Source organism: Astatotilapia calliptera, chromosome 10 (assembly GCF_900246225.1).
Source record: "Astatotilapia calliptera chromosome 10, fAstCal1.2, whole genome shotgun sequence".
NCBI classification, from domain to species: Eukaryota; Metazoa; Chordata; class Actinopteri; order Cichliformes; family Cichlidae; genus Astatotilapia; species Astatotilapia calliptera.
The window spans coordinates 11,114,801-11,140,058 of NC_039311.1; the positions used below are offsets into that span (position 1 = coordinate 11,114,801).

Genomic DNA, 25,258 nt, shown 5'->3' on the forward strand with positions numbered 1-25,258 from the left:
ATATCTTGGCAAGGACCCCAATCGTCCCACTGGGGAGAGACTTTCTGAAAATGTAGTAATGAGGCTGATGGAACCATTCCTAGACAAGGGCAGAAATGTTACCACGGACAATTTTTTCACATCGCTTTCACTTGCGCAAAAACTTCTTAGACGGAAAACCACCATCCTCGGCACAGTCAACAAGATTCGCAGGGAAATTCCTCAATCCACTCGACAGACAGATCGCAATGAATTCACCACTCAGGTATGTTGCAGGTCTTTTGTGGTTCTATGTTTATGTGTTTCATTGTGTGTAAAAGGGCTATGAAAATAACAATTTATCTTATTTCTTAGGTGTTTTCAACCTCTGCTGCCACGCTGACGGCGTATGCGGCCAAACGGAAGAAGACAGTCTATATTCTTAGCAGCATGCACAGCGTGGTTCAGACTGATAACACTACCAAAAGGAAGCCAAACACTGTCACCCTTTACAACAAAACAAAGTGTGGCGTGGATGTGATGGACCAGATGGTTCGGGAGTACACTGTCCGCAGAGGAACACGGCGCTGGCCAGTTGCCGTGTTTTATAACATGATTGACATGGCAGCACTGAATGCACATGTGCTGTATCAAGCATGCACCGGGACGAAGGAAAGACGGGTGGACTTCCTGGTGGAGCTTGCAAGAGAGTTGGCTCACTCTCATGTAGCTGCGAAGAAGGCAAGAAAAAAAACAGTTGCTTTGGACACAACCCTCCACACCTAGCCCTGGAAAAAGAGCCATGTGTCAGGTCAAACACAAATGCAAGAACAATCATGCCACTGTGCGATGTGTTCACTGCAACAGATACACATGTGGTAAATGCAGACAACAGATACCATGGCAGTGCCAGGATTGTGAGTGATTGCTGAAAATGTTGAAATGTACTCACTCACTTTTTATTATTATTTGTAAATATGTGTACAAATGGTTGGTTTTTTGTACTGTTTTTATCAATAAATCTCAGCAACAAAGGGCATACACCCATGTGTGTTGATTTCTCCCTAAGATGGCAAACTGAAACACTCCAAGTTGGTGACTTTTGGAGATTTCCCTGGATGATTGAGAATGCATCAGACGAACACAAAAGGAAGTTCACAGCTTTTAGCAGCTCCCCCACCCCCTCATTCACACACCCCCACTCCCCTCCCTCCAGAATTCCCAGGTAACAACCTAATATACATATGAATGACTAGCCAATTTAGCTTCCACTTGGCTGAAGCTAAAGCCTAGCTAAAAGCCATTTGGCTGCTCTCCGGGTTTTAAAGGTAGAAAGGTAGAAGCCTGGCAGTGCTACTGTTAAGGAGCTGCTGCAGTAACACAGCTTGAATTAATCAATTTGTGTTGGCTGTTTCTTTGGAGAGGCTGCAGGAACAAATGGGCCGGCCTCCACTGAAGTTAATTCAAGAGGTGGATACACGTTGGAACAGCACATTCCAAATGCTTCACCGTGTTCATGAGCTCAGGGAACCTATTGGAGCATCGTAAGCTGGCCTGCACACTGATATTTGCCCACTGTCCTCTGAACAGTATAATGCTCTCTCCATTTAATGATACCACCACTGAGCTGTCAGAGGAAAAGAGTGTCTGGATCCAAAGTAATTCCACTTCTAACAATGTTGCACCATGCACTAAATGAAGAGGAAATAGGAGCGACGTGTTGACATGATCATGACTGGTTTCATAGTATCAAAGTCGTTGTCTGACTATTACCAACGGGTTATTGTAGTGCACAGTTTAAGGTAAGTAGTCCGCAAGGTACATTATAATGTCAGAAAATTGCATTCACGAAACAAGTGTGTTGTTTTTCAACTTTTGCGATTTACTGCATATCAGTAACAGAAACTGAGGCAGGTAAGTGTGCTCCTCCTCCTCTGCGCTCTCATTAAAGGGTAAACAATTTTTGCAGGGGGGGGGGGGGGGGGGGGGGGGTAACAACTTTGGGACAACACTGGAAACAGTGGCGGTCCTAGCCTGTTTGGCGCCCCGGGTGAACACTCCCTCCCTTCAAGGGGGGGGGGGGGGGGGGGGGCTGAAGTCAAAGTTTACATTGATTTTAGCAGCAAGCAGGCACACAAAGGGCTCTCTCGCTCACTTTTCACCAGTGTTGGGTAAGTTACTTTAAATTAGTAACTTAGTTGCATTACTAGTTACTTCTATCAAAAGTAACTCCGTTACTTCAAGTTACTCGTTACTTTCAGAGTAACTAGTTACTAGTAGGGCTGGGCGATATGACCCAAAATTCATATCTCGATATTTTTTAGCTGGATAGCGATATAAGATATATATCTCGATTTTTTTTTTTAAAGCCATAAAGTAAGAACAAAAAGAGAGTTCTTAGTCAAAGCTGTGTCCCAGATGTCACACAGGCACTTTTATTAACATAGAGCATAGATGTACATAAAATTTACTCAAAAATAAATTATGAGCATTTATTAAATAATAATGCTCCATAAATAAAAGAAAACTGTTGTTTTTGTGCATAACAAAAAGCTCACAATTGTGCAGTCAAAATGTAAACTAAAAGACGCTGAGCACAATAACAAAGACAGATTTCACAGCTGCTCTGTTCCCAACTTCTACTGCGTGACTGATAGCCTGGAATTTGAAATCCACTTCGTAACCATGTCTCTTAACAGGTGCCATTTATGGTCCTTATTAGGGCTGCCACAAACGATTATTTTGATAGTCGACTAGTCACCGATTATTTTTGCGATTAGTCAACTAATCAGATCATCATCCATTGAACGTAAAAGTACAGCTTATTGCACCAGCAGCATCTGCTCTTATATAACTATCATTAGCTTACAGCTTTAAGTGTTTAAGGTCTGTGCTAACTAAAAATAAAGACAAGATGATAGTTAATTCAATTTTAATGAAATTTGCAGATTGTTTCGGTAAAGTTTAATAAACTCCTTGCTATCTAAAATATAACAGGACACCGGAGTATATTCTCCAGCATCTCACACTTCTGATAATCAGCTGTCTGCTTGACGTTTATTCAGCTGTGTAAAAACTATAACTTTAATCTCAGCCAAACCGATTTACTCAGGAACAAATAAAATACTAAAAAAAAAGCCAAACAATAACATTTTTAATTTATCTAAGTGACTCATATATATTTAACCTGAGTCGCGAAAGACGGCGGTGGGTTTGAAAACAATTTGCCGGGAGTCCGGTGTTCTCGGCGCTAGTGACCTAGCCCCCGGCTCGCTATCGAGCTAGTGGGTAACAGACGTCTCCGAAAACGTCGGAGCGCTTTTGAAAATATGTGGTGTCCTGATAAACTGAGCAGATATTTGAGGTTTACACAGCTACATTCTCGCCTGAAAATATGTTAAACGTTTATTTTGTGACCCAGAAAGAATAATAAGAGTAATATTAAAACTAACTAGCTACCACCATTGTTGGAAACTAAGCTGGGCCGCGCTATGAATTCTGGGACACAGCTGCTTCTTCTTCTTCGGGGTTTAACGGCAGCTGGCATCCTTGTACATGCTGTGCTGCCATCTTCTGTTTCAGTCCGTTATTACACTCTTAAATCCTGCTATTATTCCTGCGTCTTTTGCAATCTTACAAAGCTTCAAACGACACGTCGACTATTAAATCAGTCGTCGACGATTTTGATAGTCGACGTAATCGTGACTAGTCGACAAATCGTGGCAGCCCTACCCGTGATGCTGCCCCCCACCACGATGCCGCCCCGGGCAACCGCCTGCGTGGACTGCGGTAAAGTGAGCCGTCATTTGTGAGCCGCGGTCAAGCCAGCCGCCTCCTATCCGCCGCATAAACTTCCTTGCGCTTTTACACCAGTCTTTACGGTAGCGCCTTTTCGCTTTATATCCTGATTGAAAGCCTAGACTCGCGCACACATGCACGCGCGTGAACAGTCACACGCACGCGCGCACACAAATTACAATGGAACAGCCCAATACAGCCATCGTGACAGTCTGGTTGCATATTCAAAAATTCATTAAAAATCATTCTTAAAAGTTGATGCCAAGCTTTCAACACAATCCTCTTCTCGGACACCTACTTTACCTCTGGGCCAGTTTTTACCCAGATTTACTGTAATATTACTCAGAAATCACAGTAAACTCATATTCAGTGCAATACAGTCAATGCACTACAATTATGTTTATTTCAAAAATTCATTAAAAGTCATCCTGAATAGTTGAGGTCCAACTTTCAACACATCCCCCCTCTGGGACACCTACTGTACCTGTGTGCCAATTTTCATCCAGATTTACTGTAGAATTCCTCAGAAATTAAAGGGTACTTGTATTCAATGCAGTCGGCCAATACAATAGAATTATGTCAATTTTCAGAAATTCATTAAAAATCATCCTGAGTAGTTGATGTCCAACTTTCAACACATCCCTCCTCTGGGACACCTCCTGTACCTTTGTGCCAAGTTTCAGCCAGATTTACTGTAGAATTCCTCAGAAATTAAAGGGTACTTGTATCCAATGCAGTCGGCCAATACAATAGAATTATGTCAATTTTCAAAAATTCATGAAAAATCATCCTGAGTAGTTGATGTACAACTTTCAACACATCCCCCCTCTGGGACACCTACTGTACCTGTGTGCCAAGTTTCATCCAAATTTACTGTAGAATTCCTCAGAAATTAATGGAAACATTTATTCAATCTAATACAGCCAATACACTACAATTGTGTCAATTTTCAAAAATTCATTAAAAATCATCCTGAGTAGTTGATGTCCAACTTTCAACACATCCCCCCTCTGGGACACCTACTGTACCTGTGTGCCAAGTTTCATCCAGATTTACTGTAGAATTCCTCAGATATTAAAGGGTACTTGTATTAAATTTCACCGTCAAATTAATAAAGCTTCTCTGGTTCTGATTTTTCTGTAGAATATGTATATTTTGGGCATAAATAAAATTACATTGAGGTGCAGAATAGCTTTCCAAAAGCTAATTTTGATAGTCTTTAATTACTCATTTTAATGTCAGATCCTTTAATCTGAGTTGCACAGTGGCATGGTGTTTAGCACTGTTGCCCCATAGCAAGAATGTTGTCAGTTCAATTCCACCATCATGCTGTTTTCTTTCTGTCTGGAGTTTGCATATTCTCCACATGTTTGCATGTGTTCTCTCTGGGTACTCTGGCTTCCTCCCACTGTCCAAAGATATGTGTGGAATTGATTAATCTAAGTTATAGGTGTGAGTGCTAATGGTTTTCTGTCCCTGTGTGTTTGCCCTGCGCCAGACTTGCGACCTGTCCAGGGTGTACCTCGCCTCTCGCCCTATGACAGCGACCTCACGCAAGCCTTTAGAGGACAAACGCAAGTGAATAGATGGATGTTTCAATGTAGTTGGTACATTATGACAAAAATGATACACTTTACTTAATTACTTAAGAATTGATTATCACAGTGGCAATTATCAGAATCGTTAAAATTCTGAAGTGATTAAAAATTTGACTTGGTCTTCTCATTTGCATTCTATTTTTTATCCTATTGTATATTTTATTCTATTTTTTCTAATATATGTAGTATTTTATTCTTTTCTACTTTGTATATTTCTGTACAGTATTTTATTCTTATTGTATTCCAATTTTGGTATATAACTTTTGCACTGTCCACTTCCTGCTGTGACAAAACAATTTTCCCACGTGTTGGAATAATAAAGGTTATCATATCTTATCTCTTTTTTCTCATTGTTTTCTGTTTTTAATGTTGGTTGATTTTACACTGTAATACTAAAATGTACAGCATTGCTGAGTATCAAAATATTTTAGTTTTACTCACATTTTTCAACATTTAGCTTTCTAGGAGACTTTCTTTTAAAATTTATTTTCACAATAATAGTGAGGACCAGTTGTCAATGTTTTTCAAAAGTCCTACACACACTTTCCTATACTCAACCAATGTGTTATCATCTTCCAAAAATACTTCAACAAACCTGTATAATTTTTCCATAACACCAATTAACAAAATCACAAAACAGTTGCTCAAGAGTATTCACCCATCAGTGAAGTATGAAGGTTATTATACCATAATGGAACTTTACCAAAAAAAGACATTAATTATTTTGTCTAATTCATTTAAAATATCCATCCATCCATCCATCCTCATCCGCTTTATCCGGGGCCGGGTCGCGGGGGCAGCAGCCTAAGCAAAGAGGCCCAGACCTCCCTCTCCCCAGCCACCTCCTCCAGCTTGTCCGGGGGAATACCAAGGCGTTCCCAGGCCAGCCGAGAGATATCTCTCCAGTGTGTCCTGGGTCTGCCCCGGGGCCTCCTCCCGGTGGGACATGCCTGGAACACCTCACCCAGGAGGCAGCCTTGTCAGATGCCCGAACCACCTCAGCTGGCTCCTTTCGATGTGGAGCAGCAGCGGCTCTACTCTGAGCCCCTCCCGGATGGCCGAACTTCTCAGCCTATCTCTAAGAGAGAGGCCAGCCACCCTTCGGAGGAAGCTCATTTCTGCCGCTTGTATCCGCGATCTCGTTCTTTCGGTCACTACCCACAGCTCGTGGCCATAGGTGAGGGTAGGGACGTAGATCGACCGGTAAATTGAGAGCTTCGCTTTTACACTCAGCTCTCTCTTCACCACGACGGGCCGGTGCAGCGTCTGCATTACTGCAGCCGCAGCCCCAATCCGTCTGTCGATCTCCGGCTCCCTTCTCCCATCACTCGCGAACAAGACCCCGAGATACTTGAACTCCTCCACTTGGGGCAGGAACTCATCCCCGACCCGGAGTGGGCACTCCACCCTTTTATTATTTTATTTCAAATATCTTTAAATGCAATGTATTTAATTATTTTTTTAAGTGTCAAAAATATTTTTTCAATGTGACACTAAGTACTTTTACAAGTTTCAACCGTTTATCTACTGAAATGTCCATTTTAAAAACCTTTCATGGGTATTTTTGGGTTTAAGTACAATTGATGCATCAATGGGTTCGTTTTTTTATGTGCCTGTAATACATTTTTGCGTTGCTTAATTGAACATCGAAAGTCAAAGGTCATCTGTAAACACTATTTATGTGTAACTAATATCAATTATCCAAATGATTAAAATTGAACAGGCAAGTATTAACATTTCTAAATCGCGCATTATTTTACTTTTCTGAAATGCGTCCGAGGATATCCGGTGACTATTGATCCGGGACACTGATTAAGGGTGAAGGTGATAGTAGCCTATAGCCCAATGAGTCAAGTACTTGCGGTGGCGGTGTGATGCGTGCACATGCTTCAACAACTGTAGGAACTACGGAATTACAATTTTACTTGACAGTCTTAAATACACTACGTTTGTAAACTTGGAAAAGTTACGAGTTCCCGTGGTTCTGCAACAGACAATAATGAGCTACGCAAAACGACAGATAAGGTAAGCATGCAATTAGCTTAAGCCACAAGTCATTACGTTTGCCTTATTGACAAAAAATTTTATGAAGTTTTCCTTATGGCTTTTTGCTTCATATGTTATTTGCTTCCTATTACTGTTTTCTAAGTTAAATTTGGTTTTAACGTGTTTTTAAGTACTATGTATTTAGGTAGGGACACATTACGTAATAGATGTGGTATGACCACGTGATGCTCTCGGTAGCTCCTATAAACAAACAACCACTTTTAAACAACTTTGTTAGAAATAAATTTGATATTAATACATAATTTAATAACTTTTCCTATGTAGGCTTATTTCCTTGAACCCGAAACACAAATCATAAGACTGTTGCTTTGTCCATATCTTTGACTGTAATGGTGCGTTAACAATAATATGATTAGTCTGTTTCCATCCGAGACCATTTCGCTCACCCCAGTGGTTTTAAGTTTGTTTTGTCGTTTGTTGATGATTATTCAGGTGCAACATTTGTATATAATCTGAAACACAAAAGTGATACAACTCAAGCAACTGAAAGATTTATTGCAGATGTGGCGTCATATGGGAAAATCAAGTGCATTCGTTCTGATAATGGAACTGAATTTACAAGCAGTCAGTTCAGAGATTTATTAAGTAGACACGGCATTAGGCAGGAAACTTCGGCGCCATATTCGCCTCATCAAAACCGAACAGCAGAGAGGAACTGGCGTACACTTTTTGACATGGCGAGATGCATGTTAGTTGAGAGCGAATTGCCAAAGTCTTTATGGCCATATGCAGTACAAACCGCGGGAGTGATTAGGAACCGATGTTTTAACAAACGCACAGGTCAGACAGCGTATAAGATGTTAACTGGAAAAAGACCTGATCTTTCTAGAATGAAAAAATTCGGATCATTGTGCTATGCTTATAAACAAAATAGGGGAAAGCTGGATCCAAGATGCGACAAAGGTGTTTTCTTGGGATATGACAAAAATAGTCCAGCATATTTGATCTATTTCCCAAAAACCGGGAAGGTTGAAAAGCACAGATTGATAAAAATACTAAATCCCGCGACAATGGATCAACAAACACAGAGTGATCAGATGTATGAAGATGAGGTTTATGAATCCAGAAAAGATGGTGAACCCAAACAGACGAAGGATGAGGACATTCCAGATGGTAGTGAAAGCAGTCAAACTGAGTCCGAGGTTAAAACTGAGGATAAAGTAGATGCTGGAGCTACACGTTATCCATCCAGAATCAGAAAGAGACCTGATTATTTGAGTGATTATATCACGGATGTGAAAGAGTGTGAAAATGAACAGATGCAAACTAGTGTTGATTATTGCTACAGATTGTTGTGTGAAATACCCACATCATTTAGTGAAGCTATTGTGTCAAGTGAGTCAAAAGAATGGGAAAAAGCGATGAATGAAGAAATTCAATCCCTTAAGGAGAATGACACATTTACTTTAACCACTTTACCAGAGGGTAAGAAAGCAGTGGGGGGTAAATGGGTTTATGCCGTTAAAAAGAACTCAGACGGATCAGACAGATATAAAGCTCGATTTGTGGCTAAAGGTTTTAGTCAAACAAAAGGAGTTGATTATGAGGAGACTTTTTCACCGACTGCTAATTTATCGAGTGTGAGAGTTTTGATGCAGAAAGTGGTTCAGGATGATATGTTGGTTCACCAGATGGATGTAAAAACCGCCTATCTACACGCACCAATAAATGAAGAAATATATATACACAACAACCAGAAGGTTTTGAGACAGAATCAAGTGAGACTAATAAACTGGTGTATAGACTAAAGAAATCACTTTATGGGCTGAAGCAATCGGGTCGTAACTGGAACCAAACCTTACATGACTATTTAAGCAGTTGTGGATTTAGACAAAATATTGCTGATCATTGTGTGTATTCAAAAGAAACTGAAAGTGAAAAAGTAATCATCATAGTGTGGGTGGATGATTTACTCATTGCAGCTAACAATGAAAATGTGCTTTCAGGCGTGAAAGAAATGCTCTCTTCTAAATTCCAAATGAAAGATCTGGGGAAACTTAACCATTTTCTAGGAATAGATTTTCTTCAAGAAAAAGAATGTGTCAAAATGTCATAGAAAATATATATTGAGAACATTTTAAAAAGATTTAACATGCAAAACTGTAACCCAAGGTTAACACCCTGTGAACAGAAATGGACTCATTCTGATAAATTCGAGACATTACCAGATGTGAGGAGATATCGTGAAGCGGTAGGATGTCTTATTTATCTGAGCTATTGTACGCGACCTGATTTAAGCTATGTTGTCAGCAAACTGTCACAACACTTCAATGCGCCAACTGTTGATGATTGGACAGCAGTGAAACATGTTCTGAGGTATCTAAAAGGTAGTCAAGGAAAAGAACTGTGTTTTAGGAAATGTTCAAGTGGAAAACTAGGTCTACAAGCATGCAGTGATGCAGACTGGGCATCCGATGTTTCTGATAGACGCAGTATGACAGGTTATTGTGTAAGCCTAAATGAAAATGGTCCTTTGATATCATGGAAAACCAAAAAGCAGACAACTACAGCACTATCAACTTGTGAAGCCGAATACATGGCATTAGCAGCAACAATTCAGGAGTGTATGTATTTGACTTATTTGATTCAAGATCTTGATGAGTTTGAGTATGAAATACCTATGATATTGGAGGACAATCAGGGAACAATCGCTTTGTCAAAAAAATCCAGTGAACAGACAAAGATGTAAACACATTGATGTGAAATATCATTTTATAAGGTCAGCTGTACATGAAAGGAAAGTGCTCATTGATTACTGTCCAACTGAGTCAATGGTAGCAGATATGATGACGAAACCAGTTTCAAAGTCTAAGTTAGACAAATTCTCTGTATTTGTGTTTGGAATGTAAGATGTTTTTTTCGGAGGACTGTTTTTCCCCAACCTGTGTACAAGTGGGGGTGTTGGATTGTGTGTCCACAGGTGTTTGTACTTTGCGTCACAATAAAATGACGGTAAAAGGCTCCGCCCACTTCCTATCCATGTCTCACCATGCAACGACTTTGTGAATGGACTGGAGAAGTGTAGTGGCAGAGTCCTCCATCAGAAATAAGATGTGTGTGTTGACTTTTTATTCTCCCTCAAAAATATTATGCCATGACGTGGCCCAGAGCAGCTCTGCTAACAGTTTCATACAGTATTGTTTGACAGAAATAAAGGAGAAAATTCATTTGTTTTTGTTCATGTTTTTGTTCTTCTATGAGCTTTGATGTGATAAGTATCTGAGGCTGAGACCACGGGACTGTAAAACATGATTGTTGGGCTTCATTTCTGTACTGAACAGTCATTTTAAAATTAGTTAGTAATTAACAATTAACTAATGTTGTTCATGAAACTAAAGTGGCAATGGCAATGAAAATATAATATGGCCAATATTAAAGTTATTATTATATTAATCATTACTTGTTATTACAGCAGTGAACTTGAACTCTGTGTCAAATACTGAGCTTCAGTAAAGATTCAAGTTGCAGTTATTTATATTTCCCATCACCTTAAATCTTCACTCAAAGAGAAGTATCTTTGACAGTGTATATATCGATGTATTATATATAAGAGACAAATGTTGTTCTTTTAATATGTTGGTATTACTAAATTTGGCTCAATGCTGACATATATGTGTAAAAATAAAATGTACGAGCTGTGATAACCGTTTGTGATAGAATGAAGAGTAGACTGATATATTAAATATTCCTTTATTGAGTGAGGAAATCAGACCATGTCATGTCATAACTGCTTTAAGTCCTACAGAATAGATATCAGAGCCTTAAACAGGCTGACTTCTGCTAAATGGGTCAAACTGGGCACAAAGTATACAAACACATAACATATTTATAGAATATGATGGAACACTATAGATCAACTTACCTCAGAATATATAAAGCATAGAAATAATTACAGCAATATGATCCAACAAACACAGCAGTACTACTAATGCAAAATACTCAAAGCTTCCTAGAACTGAAACAAACATGGACATTTATTTTGAGGTCCATTCTGCTGCTGATACATACTTTAGGTTTGTGAATATTAAACTTGTTCCTGCCTTTCATAGTGTTTCCCTTGAAGGCCCTGAGTACTTTCTCCCACACTAAAAAACACTGGAATGACAACATTATTTGAACATGACCTAATCAGACTGATTCAGGACAGACAATGAGTTCTTTTAACCTTTTCTAGCGTCCTTCACACAGAGGGAACAGTCTGTCTATTCTCTCCATCTGTCAGCTGCTGCTGGCTCTTCCTCCTCCTCTTCCTCACACACTGCTGAGTTTGTCCTGGTGGATCATCAGGGGTGCAAAGCCTCACAGATGATGTGCAGCAGTGGGTTCCTCAGTTTGTCCTCACTCTGGACACTTGCAGTCGTCACACATGGAAATCAAATGTGTGATAAGCTGCAGGATTCAAACACAAGTGTAACTTATAAATACATGTTCATACTTTTATTCCACAATCAGAGAGAAAGAAAAAGAGAGAGAGTGCAGGACAGACAGACAGGTGACAGTCTCAGGTGTACACACTGCTACAAAACAGCAAAAGAGAAGGAGGATTTAGTGTTTGTGTTATTCCGAGTGCTAAACAAGAAGAGTTCCCAGATGGTACAGTGGACACATGTGTGACTCCTGTGATTAAAGCTTCTTTCTTTCAGCTTAACGAGTGAAACAAACGTTCAAACACACGTTAAAGTCCGTTTGGCTCGACACCACCGAACAGAGGCAGCAATATAACATAGCTAACATTAACAGTGCAGTGAATCCTCCTTGTGCCGTGATATTCAGGACTGCAAACCGAGCAGCATCACTGACTTTCAGCTTGTTGTGTTTGTGGATATATGACTGACTTTAATTATCCATAAAAACATCACATTCTCTGTAAGATTAAGGTCGACTATTGAACGGCGTATATTTTAAAGTAAAGGCTTTAAAACAAAGTAAACGCTGAAAGTACAAACATCACTAATGTCACATAACTTTGCCAACATGTGGCCAACTGTAATGTTTTAATGTTCTTCGTTATTAAACATTTGTACATAAATAAGTGAATTAATATTCAGTACTTACTTTTCCAAGTTTACTCTTTGGCCGCCCCGCTTCCGCTGTTTTTTTTTCGGCAAAATCATCCACACCCATGCATTCTGGGATATGTTGGGCCATGAAGTCTACACAGCCACATCCTTCAAATTCAGGGAAATGAAGGACGCATTTGTGGGCCACATTTCGAGCAGCCTTTGAATTGAAACTTAAAATGCGGCCTTTAAGGCTGCAGACCCTGAATTGGGATACAGCCCCTGTTGCTCTCCCCTGTCTGTGTTCTCTGTCAAATCCCTGTGTGAAGCCATGTCTCTGAGTCTGTCTCTGTGATTTTGTGTTTTCTGCTTTACTTTCAAGGTCTTTGGCTGTATCCCAATTCAGGGTCTGCAGCCTTAAAGGCTGCATTTTAAGGCCGATTACGTCACAGCGGCGCGCCGAAGGCTGTCCCAATTCAAAGGCTGCTCGAAATGCGGCCCTGAAATGCGTCCTTCATTTCCCTGAATTTTAAGGCTGTGGTGATGTAGACTTTGTGGCCCAACATATCCCACAATTCATAGCGCGGCAGTCACTGTGGACAATTTTGCTGCAGACGGCAGAAGCGGAGCGGCCGAAGAGTAAACTGTTAAACGTAAGTACTGAATATTATGTCACTTATTTATGTGCAAATGTTTAATAATGAGGAACATTAAAACATTACTGTTGGCCACATGTCGGCAAAGTTATGACATTAGCGATGTTTGTACTTTTAGCGTTTACTTGGTTTTAAAGCCTTTAAAATATAATAATACAATAGTTGACCTTAATCTTACAGAGAATGTGATGATTGTATGGAAAATTAAAGTCAGTCATATATCCACAAACACAACAAGCTGAAAGTCAGTGATGCTGCTCGGTTTGCAGTCCTGAATATCACGGCACAAGCAGGATTCACTGCACTGTTAATGTTAGCTATGTTATATTGCTGCCTCTGCTCGGTGGTGTCGAGCCAAACGGACTTTAACGTGTGTTTGAACGAGCTGACGGTTCACTCGTTAAGCTGAAAGAAAGATGCTTTAATCACCGGAGTCACACATGTGTCCACTGCACCATCTGGGAACTCTTCTTGTTTAGCACTCGTAATAACACAAACACTAAATCCTCCTTCTCTTGTGCTGTTTTGTAGCAGTGTATATACCTGAGACTGTCACCTGTCTGTCTGTCCTGCACTCTCTCTCTTTTTCTTTCTCTCTGATTGTGGAATAAAAGTATGAACATGTATTTATAAGTTACACTTGTGTTTGAATCCTGCAGCTTATCACACATTTGATTTCCATGTGTGACAACTGCAAGTGTCCAGAGTGACGACAGACTGAGGGATCCACTGCTGCACACCATCTGTGAGGCTTTGCAGCCCTGATGACCCACCAGGACAAACTCAGCAGTGTGTGAGGAAGAGGAGGAGGAAGAGCCAGCAGCAGCTGACAGATGGAGAGAATAGACAGACTGTTCCCTGTTTATGAAGGACTGCTAGAAAAGTTTAAAATAACTAATTGTCTGTCCTGAATCAGTCTTATTAGGTAATGTTCAAATAATGTTATCATTCCAGTGTTTTCAGTGTGGGAGAAAGTACTCAGGGCCTTCAAGTTACACACTAAGGCAGCAACAAGTTTAATATTCAGAAACCTAAAGTATGTATCAGCAGCAAAATGGAGCTAAAAATAAATGTTTGTTTCACTTCTATGAAGCTTTGAGTATTTTGGATTAGTAGCACTGCTGTGTTTGTTGCATCATATTGCTGTAATTGTTTATATGCTTTATATATTCTGAGGTAAGTTGATCTATAGTGTTACATCATATTCTATAAGGATGTTATGTGTTTGTTTACTTTCTGTCCAGTTTGACCCATTTAGCAGAAGTCAGCCTGTTTAAGGCTCTGATATCTATTCTGTATGACCTAAAGCAGTTATGACATGGTCTGATTTTCTCACCCAATAAAGGAATATTTAATATATCAGTCTACTCTTTGTTTATCAGAAACAGTTATCACAGCTCGTACATTTTCTTTTTACACATATATGTAAGCATTGAGCCAAATTTAGTAATGCCAACATATCAAACGGACAATATTTGTCTCTTATATATGATACATCTGTATATACACTGTCAAAGATACTTGTCTTTGAGTGAAGGTTTAAGGTCATAGGACATATAAATAACTGCAACTTGAATCTTTACTGAAAATCAGTATTTGACACAGAGTTCACTCACATGAATTTCACTCACATGTGCTGTAGAAGTGATTTGATTTGAGAGTTCAAACTCACTGCTGTAATGGCTTATGATGATTAATATAATAACTATAATATTGGCCATATCATATTTACACTGACTTTAGTCTCATGAACAACATTAGCTAATTGTTATTTACTAGCTAATCTTAAATGACTGCAGTACAAATATGAAGGCCAACAATCATGTTTTACAGTCCTGTGGTCTCAGCCTCAGATACTTATTAAATCACACAAAGCTCGTGTAGAAACAAACACACAAACAAAATATGTTCTCTTTCATTTCTGTCAAACAAAACTGTATGAAACGTTTCCAGCGATTGGTGTTATGGTTGCTAGGCAACCTGGGCAGCGCGATGGAGGCTAGACCGTCCCATTTCACAAGCCTCTTACTTCCGGCCTTAGCGGTCTTTGAGTACGCAGCCTTTGAGGATCGTTGAGGCTGCGTACTTTAAGGCTGCAGACCCTGAATTGGGATACAGCCTTTGTCTCATGTCAGTGTTTTCAGTTTTGCTTCCTTGGTCTCGTTAGCCCTGATGTCTCCCACCAGTGTTCACCTCCTGCCTCTCATTCCCCTCGTTATGCCCTGTGTATTTTAGCCCTGTATTTTCTGTGCTCCCTGTCGCGTCGTAAACGGCACTAATCCTGTGCTGTGTGTCTCCCCGTGGATTAGTTTTGTATTGTCTCTTATTTTCCAACCAGCAATAAAGCTGCCGTTTTTGAGTTTCACTCCAGTCTTCCGAGAGTCTGCATTTTGGGTCCTTTTCCTCGTTCCTGCCTGCACACAGCTGAACTATGACATTTAGGTATGTAGACATGGTCTACATACATACCTGCATGTTAGACCTAATCCCGAACCAAACTATTTAAAGCGGTATTTCCTTTAATTGTTGCTCCAGTTTTGGATATAATGAATTTATTTTTAGAAAATGGATACGTACCATAGGATTTTAAGGTTGCTGTAATTAAACCTCTATTTAAGAAACCCTCTTTTAATCAAGACAACTTAATGAACTATAGACCTATATCTAATCTTCCCTTCATATCTAAAATTCTTGAGGTAATAGTTGCCAATCAGGTGTGTTAGCACTTAAACAATAACGACCTGTTTGAAGAGTTTCAATCTGGCTTTAGAGCTCATCATAGCACTGAAACAGCTCTGGTGAAAGTTACTAATGATATTCTCCTGGCCTCAGATAATGGACTGGTGACCATTCTGGTTCTACTGGACCTCAGTGCTGTTTTTGACACATTCAATCACAATATTCTCATAGAAAGGTTTGAAAATGTTGCAGGGATCAAAGGAACAGCACTAGGCTGGTTTAAATCTTACTTGTCCAACAGACTCAAGGTTTGTTTACGTAAATGATAAATCCTCTTCAACCTCTATGGTTACTTGTGGCGTACACCACAGGGTTCTGTACTTGGACTGATCCTTTTTACTATATATCATTAGACAGCATGGGATAAATTTCCATAGCTATGCACACCTAAATCCTGATGAACCTAATCAGTTATAAAGATTACGGGCATGCTTGGAAGACATAAAAACCTGGATGTCTTCAAACTTCCTCCTTTTGAATTCCGACAAGACAGAAGTTGTCTTTGGACCAGAAGCTCAGAAAAACAAATTACTTGGTCAGTCCCTTCATCTGGATGGCATTAAATTAGCCTCCAGTAATAAAGCAAAGAACCTCTGTGTTATTTTTTGACAAAGACATGTCATTTAGATCTGACATGAAAGAGGTTTCTAGGGTCTCCTCCTTCCACCTCCGTAATATTGCTAAAATTAGAAACATCCCATCCAGGAGTGATGCTGAAAAACTAGTTGATGCCTTTGTTACTTCAAGGCTGCATTACTATAACTCTTAACTATCAAGAAGTCCACATAATGCAACTAAAAGTCTTCAGCTGATCCAAAATGCTGCAGCCAGGGTTCTGATGAATATCAAAAGAACAGATGACATCTCCTCCCGTGTTTTAAATGCACTTTAGAACAGCACGCAGCAACACTACATATGAGCGAGCGGAGGGAGGCATGGGGTCTTCACAGAGCCCCACTCTCTGCCAGCCGTCAGGGCGGGGGGGCCTGAAGGTGGAATTGGCCATCTGATCGAGGCCTGGGTTGCAGCGGCCCCCTGCCACTGCGGAGCCGGGGACGGTCTGCTTGATTTCCACCTCAGGGAGGAGGGCAACATCTGGGTCTGGGTATGAGTTCCCCCTCCGGGGCAAGAATACCTGGACCTGGGATGTAGAGAATGTTTGGGGAGTGTGATTGTGTGTACAGTGTCCATTTATGTCTGTGTCCACGTTGGGTGAGGGCCGAGTGTTTGTGGTTGTGTGTATGAGGGTGGGAAGGTATGTTTGTGTCTGCCGTACACATCACCACAAACAACACCACAAGCAGAGCACAAGTTTTAAGCCAGCGTGGTGTGATTATAGATGCCGTGCAGGTGGGTCCATCTCACATGCAGCGGCATCGCAGAACACGCCCCGCCACATACCCTCTTCCCCCGACTAAGACCGAGGAGCCACCTCCCCCCCCCCCCCCCCCCCCTCCATGAGCAAGCGAGGGAATAGGCCTGGAGCATCAGCGCCCCAGCCCAGCCACGGGGAAGTGACTACCTGGGCGTTCGCCTGTAGATCTAGCGGCGCTGGTGACGAGGTGGTTCCAGGGACCGCCCACGCTTCCAGCGGCACCCCCATCCCGCTAGCGCACCAGCCTGTGGCTCACCTGAGCCGGTCGTTCCCTCGCGCTGTCCAACAATTACAATAATTATATGGGTGGTGTAACAGATTGTAGATACAATGCAGGTGAGTCCATCTCACCTGCAGCAGCATCCCAGACCAGCCACAATAATAAAGATTTTTCTATTTCATTATAAACTTTGTCCTAATTATGTCATGAGTTTTTACTATTTAAAAAGAAAAAGAAAGCATCACAAAAACACTTAAGGTCATGAAAATTAATTGTATTGCTGCAATACTTAAATATCTGTGGTCTAATCTATGTTTATTCACCAATCTCATTGTAGCAATAATATGCCTTTTTGGTCCAAGTTAATTATTTGAATTTTAAAACTCTTTTAGCCAAATAACTTTGAAGTTGTTACTAAAACTCATCATCCCCATTTACTACTTTTGTTTCATTCTTTAAAAATTTAGAAGCATAAATATCAGTCTTTTGGAAAAACTTACATTTTATACAGTATTATTAAGTCTACATATTCCAAGTGAGTTATGTCAGAATGCACTAGAGCAATTTAACTCTATTACATCATAGCATTCTATTTGCAAGAATCCCAGTGTTAATCCACTGTTCTTGGCCAATGATATCCACTCCTCAGCACTATGGGGGCGCTAATGTACATCTACGCTGGTTGCCAACCACCATGAACATTTAAAGAGCAGAAGAAGAAGAAGAGGACACTAAAGAGTTCAGGTGCACGACATGAGGATTTAATGAGACAGCTTTTATCTTACTGCTTTCGTGGAAGATCAGGTGAGAACCATACAAATTCCCTTACACATGATGTTTATATAAATATATTCATCCAATAAAGCAAAGTAATATAGGTTATTATATTACGTTCGGATACACCAAAGCATCTAATTTTTGACAGTTTAGCTAGCCAGTAGGGCTGGGCGATATGACCCAAAATTCATATCTCAATATTTTTTAGCTGGATGGCGATATAAGATATACATCTCGATTTTTTTTTTTAAAGCCATAAGTTAAGAACAAAAAGAGAGTTCTTAGTCACACTGTGTCCCAGATGTCACACGGGCACTTTTATTTACATACAGCGTAGATGTACATGAAGAAATTACTCAAAAATAAATTATCAGCATTTATTAAATAATCATGGTCCATAAATAAAAGAAAACAATGTTGTTTTTGTGCATAACAAAAAGCTCACAATTGTGCAGTCAAAATGTAAACTAATAGACGCTGAGCATAATAACAAAGAGACAGATTTCACAGCTGCACCACGTCTCTGAACAGGTGCCATTTGTGGTCCTTATACACACACAGTACGTATCACTCCGCGAGGCTCCTCCTCGGTAGCCGTAATCCTCCGACAATCCATCAAGTGGTGCAGCTCCGTAGCTTAGCAAAGTCATATTAAAACATTTTTTGACAGATTGCCGAGCGCTGTGTACCACATAAAATCGGTTCGCGGTCAGTAAGCACAACCAGAATTCATACATAAGGCGCACTGTCGATTTTTGAGAAAATGAAAGGATTTTAGGCCGTGCAGCCCCTCCTGGCTGCATGTCGTTAGCGCGGTTAGCTCGTTAGCGCGGTTAGCTCGCTAACACGTTGACGCCGTCCAGCCCCACGCACGGTAACTCGCTAACGGAGATTTTCCGCTTTCATCTTGTCATTGCCTGCAGGTGAAGCTATGGGGGAGGGGGAGTTGTGTTCAGTGAAGGAGAGGCGAGGCCGAGTAACGTTGCGTAGAGGCAAAAGTGGACGAAAGAGAGGCAAACCTGCGGCTCCACAAGTATAATTATAACGTAACATAGACTATATCGATATAAACGATATTGTCACATCTTATATCTCGTATGAAAATATATCGATATTTTTAAAAAACTCGATATATCGCCCAGCCCTACTAGCCAGCATGCTAGTAGCAAAAGTTTGACATTCTGTTGCTGTTGGTTTGATTAATTTTGGTTTTAGCATCACAAAACTTGTGGTTTTAAAACTAGTGAGATCTGTTTTCAGAAAATATTTTACAAATGAAACAAAAACTGTAGGACAAATATGCTTATTGTTCAACCATACTAAATCATTATTTTAATTTATAACTTTAAGAAATATAAAAGTTTAAGGAAATGTGGATATGAAAATTAACTCATTAAGATTTGCAGTAACCTTAGACCAAATAAAATATACGAAACAGAACTTCCACAGGTAGGGCATGCAGCCTCTGACACACAGTGATACAAGATAGGTGGAACTGTTGGGAAACACAGATATTTGGAACCTTTAGGGGAGCTCTCCCCAACATAAATAGATTTTTCGATCTGTTTATTTCTATGTCTACATACATTTTGTAGTATAATGTGTTATTTCTAAAGTCATTAATACCTGATCTTTGCAGGGGATGGCGGCAACAAGGCCACGGAGAGCTAAAATAAATCCCATACAAGATGCTAGGTATTACTGCTCCTTAGGTGAAGACAAGGCAGGATTTGATGTGAGGTATATTGATTCATTTAAAGGCGAGTTGATTCCAAAGAATGCAGTCAGCTTCTCAAAATAGAAATTTTTATGTTTTTTGTAGTTTTTTTGTAGCATACCATGCATGAGAAAATTAATAATCACGAATATAATTATACTTGTTTTATTATTATTATTATTATTATTATTATTATTATTATTATTATTATTATTATTATATTTCTATTTTTTTCTTGTCTTTCCCCAAGGAATTATGAACATGTTACATGTTCCAAAATAAATAATACAATATAATCAAATAAAAAACATATTTAAAAACAAGAAGGATTTTAATTAAATGGTTTATAGTTTATTGCCCAATTTGTTTTTGATGTGTGTCTTTAGGTCGCGGTGTGTTCAGCTGTCGGTCATTTCAAAAGGGAGATTTTCTTTTTGAGTACAGAGGACAAATCATAACTAAAGAGGAACAAGAAAACCGAATGAAACTTTACCATGATGCACTCAAGGTTTTCATATTTGATTTCAAGTTCAATGGAAAACAGTTATGGTATGTAACTGCTTTGATAAAGGATAAAATACATGAGGTTTACAAATTATAATATTCAAATAATATTTTGAATTGAATATTAAAATGTTATTCAGACGTTCTACAACCTAATATACTTAATGACTTTCTTTACAGAGTGTAATTGTTATTGTATACTTTTTGTTTTAGTGTTGATGCTACCAGAGAGGACGGCTCACTTGGCAGACTTGTAAATGACGATAATGTGAATCCAAACAGTAAAATGACAGTTACCAGAGTGGATGGAAGGCCCCATCTGTTTGTTTGCAATCAAAGATATTTGTCCAGGAGAAGAAATCACCTATAACTATGGTGATTCCAACTGGCCATGGAGAAGCAAGGTATAATGTAAATAGTACAGTATAAGTATAAATAGTATTAAATGAATAAAGGCTATACTGAAAAGTATGCATACACACACGGGTCCTGTGTATTACTCAACTGGACAGGTCCAGACATTAGGAGGACTGTATTCATCTTGGCTAGACCCAAAGACTGCCATTCATTATTCATGCTTCTTCCTTAGAAATCCAACATGGTGCCATCTCAGGCTGTGGATGAGAATGCAGCCAGTTCCTCTCCTAACGACACAACAAAGGTAAATTGGAGTTTCAGTGTCAGATTGTTTTAGTTGTAGACTGAGGTGCTAGTTATTAGGCAGTATTGAGGTATGTGGGTCCTTGGTTATCTTGACCAAGTAAGATGCACGCATTAGGAGGACTGAGATTTGAAACAGGAAGTATAAACAACTGAGTTCTACCTACAAGTGCGCCCACACACACGGGTCCTGTGTATTACTCAACTGGACAGGTCCAGACATTAGGAGGACTGTATTCATCTTGGCTAGACCCAAAGACTGCCATTCATTATTCACGCTTCTTCCTTAGAAATCCAACATGGTGCCATCTCAGGCTGTGGATGAGAATGCAGCCAGTTCCTCTCCTAACGACGCAACAAAGGTAAATTGGAGTTTCAGTGTCAGATTGTTTTAGTTGTAGACTGAGGTGCTAGTTATTAGGCAGTATTGAGGTATGTGGGTCCTTGGTTATCTTGACCAAGTAAGATGCACGCATTAGGAGGACTGAGATTTGAAACAAGTATGAAACCCCAACCCTAAATCTGGTTTGCATAAAGACGTAGTTCTCGGCTTGGTTGAAATGAACTCTGATGTAGTTAGATCGCATATTTGAATTTCAGCTGATCAAGGAGCAAGAATGAAGCTTACTATAGGAAGGAGCATGTAAATACAACCGAAACAATCGCTAAACTCTTTCCTGTTAATGCTAAGCACATTTATGTAACATTGTTGTGTAAAGGCCATCCGTTATGTCTTGATGGATTCATGACTTCATGATTTAATTATACTTTTTTACACTCCCAGTCAAAACTTTGGACACATCTTCTCATTTCAGAAAGAACAAATTGTAAGTCTAATCTTTTTTGGGTGTTGTGGGTCCACAATGAATTTTCTTTTCATTGTGGTTTTGTAATATATACCATAATATAAAACCTAGAAGAACAAATTGTTTTGAAAATTGATCTATATACAGCAGGTATTTTTCCCTTTAAATTTTGCATTGCAAAAGTTACAAAAATTGATTTAATAGTTTTAGTAACACTTGAACCTGTTTTTTTTTTTCCTTCCGTCCTTAACTCCTTTTTAAAGAGGAACCAAAACAACTATTTGGTTGTGATATTTTACATCACAAGAGTATGAATTTTGTTTTTGATTACACTGGTTTTTTTTTGGTTTTTTTTACCAAACAGGACTGCGATCATGATCTAGTCCCTGACGAAATGTCAAGTTTAGAAAAATGTTTTGCATGTGGAGGACCTTTTTCGCCTCTGAAATGGAGTGGTGTGAGATGTGAAGGTAATTATTTAATTATGGAAGGTTGGGTACATTAGAATATCTTAAATATGATCCATAAGGAACACTATAAAAACTAATCCATAAGTAAATATGATATATGTTCATAATGAACCTTTTACATATTTACTTACCATGTCATTATTAAAGCTGCTATACCCAATTTGCAAAAACAAGTTAGCTTAACATTTTTTTTTTCATGTTCATAACAACATTTTAACAAAGCATAGCTATAAATGTTGTTTGGAGATTAAAGAAAAAAAAAAAGAAGTGGTTCTGTTGCATTTGTCTAAAACCATCAGCCAATAACATGGCTCAGTCCAGAAAAACGATAGAACAGTCTTTCCTGACTCCTTAAATTCTACATTAACATGGCTCCACCACACTATGCACTGGCCTGTTTAGCAGCAAAGCACACCAGGGGGTGTGGCCTATGGATAATATCCAATGGGAGGGGGGAGCCTTCTTGACTGTGTTTATGCTTCCATCTAGCCTGTTTTTTTTTTTTAAATTGGGGAAAGCGGCTTTAACTACCTTTCTTTTATTAACTTAATTTTTCTCTGTCTAGTTTGCTACCAGTCCTGGCACAAAAGATGTTATGTTAGCCACAAGGTGAACCTCACTGAACCTCTTCCAGAGGTAAGTGTTTTTGCAGAATTCTTCTCAGTAAAATATGTAAGGTAAACAAAGTCTTACTTTGTGTTTTTGATTGTTATTAGGTCTTTAGTGAAGATAGTTCAAGTGAGGGGGCTTCATCAGAAGAGGAATATGTGCCAGATTCTATAGCTGACTCAGACAGCTCATGGGACAACAAATCAGAGCCTTTAAATATAAGTTGCAAACAAGTACAGAACTCTGAGATCTCCAGCAGTCAATCTGCTTGCAAAACGAAAAGACCTCGCCTAGAAAGTTTTTTAGAGAGAGTAGGACAAAGAATTTCAGAAGATGCCGAATCAATATCTGAAGATGGAATTGGCACAAGACAGCTCGACGTATCAGGGGTTATTGCCACAGCAGAAAAGTCTGATGCTGAAGGCATTGTTGATGACTCTAATACTACGGCTGAAGATTCCTTAAAAACATCCTCCTCACTAAGAAACAAAACATACTGCTACATTTGTGGAAAACTACAGACAAAGTTTACACGTCATTTAAAAACTCATGAGAAATCACATGCAGATGTTGCTCGAGTTTTAAGTCTTCCCAAGAAGTCCAAAGACCGTTTGAAAATGCTTTCTAAGCTGCGAAACAAAGGAAACCACAGACATAACTCGGAGGTCATCGCAAGTGGGATTGGATCATTAAAAACCAGACGCACATCAAAAAAACCCTACAAAGGAAAAGACTATTCACTGCATTTATTGCGAGGCATTATATCTTAAAAGAGATCTTTGGAGACATGTTCGTAAATGTTCTTCAAAACCAGTGGAGGCCAATTCAGAGGGGGGACGAAAAAAGGTCTTGTCCCTGGCCTGTATGAGTGAGTCAGCTCTGTGTCAGCAAGTTTCCCCCGGTGTTTGGAAGATATTAGCTGTCATGAAAGATGAAATAACTTCTACTGTGCGAAGTGACTTCTCTATTCTTCAGCTTGCTCAATCATTCTTTAACAAACATGGGAAAGATCCCACCAAATTTGACTACATTCGCCAGACACTCCGAGAATGTGGAAGACTTCTGCTCACACTTCGGAAAGAATGCTCAATACACACTTTTGAGGATGCTGTAAGACCTGCAAATTTCAATGTGGTTATCAAAGCTGTTAAGAAGGTGTGTGGGTATGATGAAGAAAAGAACTGCTACTCGACTCCAAGCCTTGCTTTAAAGTTGGGACACTCACTGCAGAAAGTCTGTGATATTATACATTGCAGAGCACTGATGGCAGAAGACAGTGCACTGATAAAGTCAACCCAGAGTTTCAAAACCCTTTATGCTACAAAGTGGTCAGAACTCATCTCCCATACTGCATTAACCACACCAAACGAGCGGCACTTCAACAAGCCTTCCACACTTCCTTTCACAGAAGATGTTCAGCGTCTTCATAGACATCTGGAGAAGACTACAGAACAAGCACTGAAGGACTTGGAAGAGCATAGTTCACCAAAATCATACAGTGAACTTTGTAAAGCTACCATGGCAAATGTAATACTATTTAACAGGAGAAGAGGGGGAGAAATTTCAAAGATGACACTGAATGGCTTCCAGGAGAGAGACACTAGTACCCTGCACAAGGATGTTGCAATTGGACTGACAAAATTTGAACTTTACCTTTGTCAACACTTCAGTCGTGTAGAATTGAGGGGTAAACGAGGACGCAAGGTTGCAGTGCTACTTTCACCAGACATGGTGAATGCCATAACACGGCTGACAGAGAAAAGACAAGACTGTGGTGTTCTGGCAGAAAACATATTCCTGTTTGCCAGACCTCATTGTCTGACTCCCTACAGAGGACAGGACTGTTTGAGGATTTATGCGACTGAATGTGGGGCTGAAAACCCTGAACACCTACGTTCAACGCAGTTGCGCAAACATGTCGCAACTTTGTCTCAGATCTTAAACCTCAAGAATCACGAGTTAGACCAAGTTGCCAACTTCCTAGGTCATGATATTCGTGTTCATCGCGAATATTATAGACTTCCAGAGGCTACTACCCAGCTTGCCAAAATATCCAAACTACTGATTGCCATGGAGAAAGGGTCTCTCAAAAGCCTTCAAGGCAAAACACTTGAAGAGATTGAAATTGAAGGTAAAGTGGTGTTAAGGTTAAGAATTATACACGTTTCCTGCACTATAACCTTATAATTCATTAAGACAATCTTTTATTTTGTTAGATAACCTACAGTTGACAGATTCAAGTGAAGAAAGTGAGGTCTGAGCGGAGCGTGAGGAGGTCGGAGCGGAGCGTGAGGAGGTCGGAGC

The 25,258-nt window shown here is 39.7% G+C and overlaps 2 protein-coding genes across 8 annotated transcripts; both read left to right on the top strand.

The window, feature by feature from the left end:
* The first annotated feature begins 15,206 nt into the window (after positions 1 to 15,206).
* Positions 15,207 to 24,311, top strand: LOC113030036 (uncharacterized). Of its 7 annotated transcripts, none has more exons than XM_026181080.1 (10): positions 15,207 to 15,519; positions 18,061 to 18,215; positions 19,828 to 19,928; positions 20,292 to 20,454; positions 20,623 to 20,813; positions 20,999 to 21,070; positions 21,360 to 21,431; positions 22,240 to 22,345; positions 22,911 to 22,981; positions 23,062 to 24,311. In XM_026181080.1, exons 5-10 carry the CDS (start codon positions 20,715 to 20,717, stop codon positions 23,722 to 23,724), a joined length of 1,083 nt encoding a protein of 360 aa, XP_026036865.1. In that variant the 5' UTR covers positions 15,207 to 15,519; positions 18,061 to 18,215; positions 19,828 to 19,928; positions 20,292 to 20,454; positions 20,623 to 20,714; the 3' UTR covers positions 23,725 to 24,311. The 7 variants fall into 7 exon arrangements, 6 of the variants coding, with proteins under 6 accessions (XP_026036865.1, XP_026036870.1, XP_026036868.1 ...); XM_026181085.1 differs by lacking the exon at positions 15,207 to 15,519 and adding an exon at positions 21,854 to 21,896 and having other exon boundaries at positions 17,282 to 18,215; XR_003273537.1 differs by lacking the exons at positions 15,207 to 15,519; positions 22,240 to 22,345 and having other exon boundaries at positions 17,282 to 18,215.
* Positions 24,312 to 24,324: 13 nt separating this feature from the next.
* Positions 24,325 to 25,257, top strand: LOC113030038 (uncharacterized). The gene is made up of 2 exons (XM_026181086.1): positions 24,325 to 25,085; positions 25,171 to 25,257. Exons 1-2 carry the CDS (start codon positions 24,473 to 24,475, stop codon positions 25,212 to 25,214), a joined length of 657 nt encoding a protein of 218 aa, XP_026036871.1. The 5' UTR covers positions 24,325 to 24,472; the 3' UTR covers positions 25,215 to 25,257.
* The last annotated feature ends 1 nt before the right edge of the window (position 25,258 follows it).

Bases quoted from the DNA above. Each gene is read 5' to 3' on its own strand.
- LOC113030036 (XM_026181080.1), top strand. From the start codon at position 20,715: ATGGAAGGCCCCATCTGTTTGTTTGCAATCAAAGATATTTGTCCAGGA. The intron at 22,346-22,910 runs GTAATTATTTAA...TTCTCTGTCTAG, and splicing joins GAGTGGTGTGAGATGTGAAG to TTTGCTACCAGTCCTGGCAC. The intron at 22,982-23,061 runs GTAAGTGTTTTT...GATTGTTATTAG, and splicing joins TCACTGAACCTCTTCCAGAG to GTCTTTAGTGAAGATAGTTC.
- LOC113030038 (XM_026181086.1), top strand. From the start codon at position 24,473: ATGGCAAATGTAATACTATTTAACAGGAGAAGAGGGGGAGAAATTTCA. The intron at 25,086-25,170 runs GTAAAGTGGTGT...TTATTTTGTTAG, and splicing joins TGAAGAGATTGAAATTGAAG to ATAACCTACAGTTGACAGAT.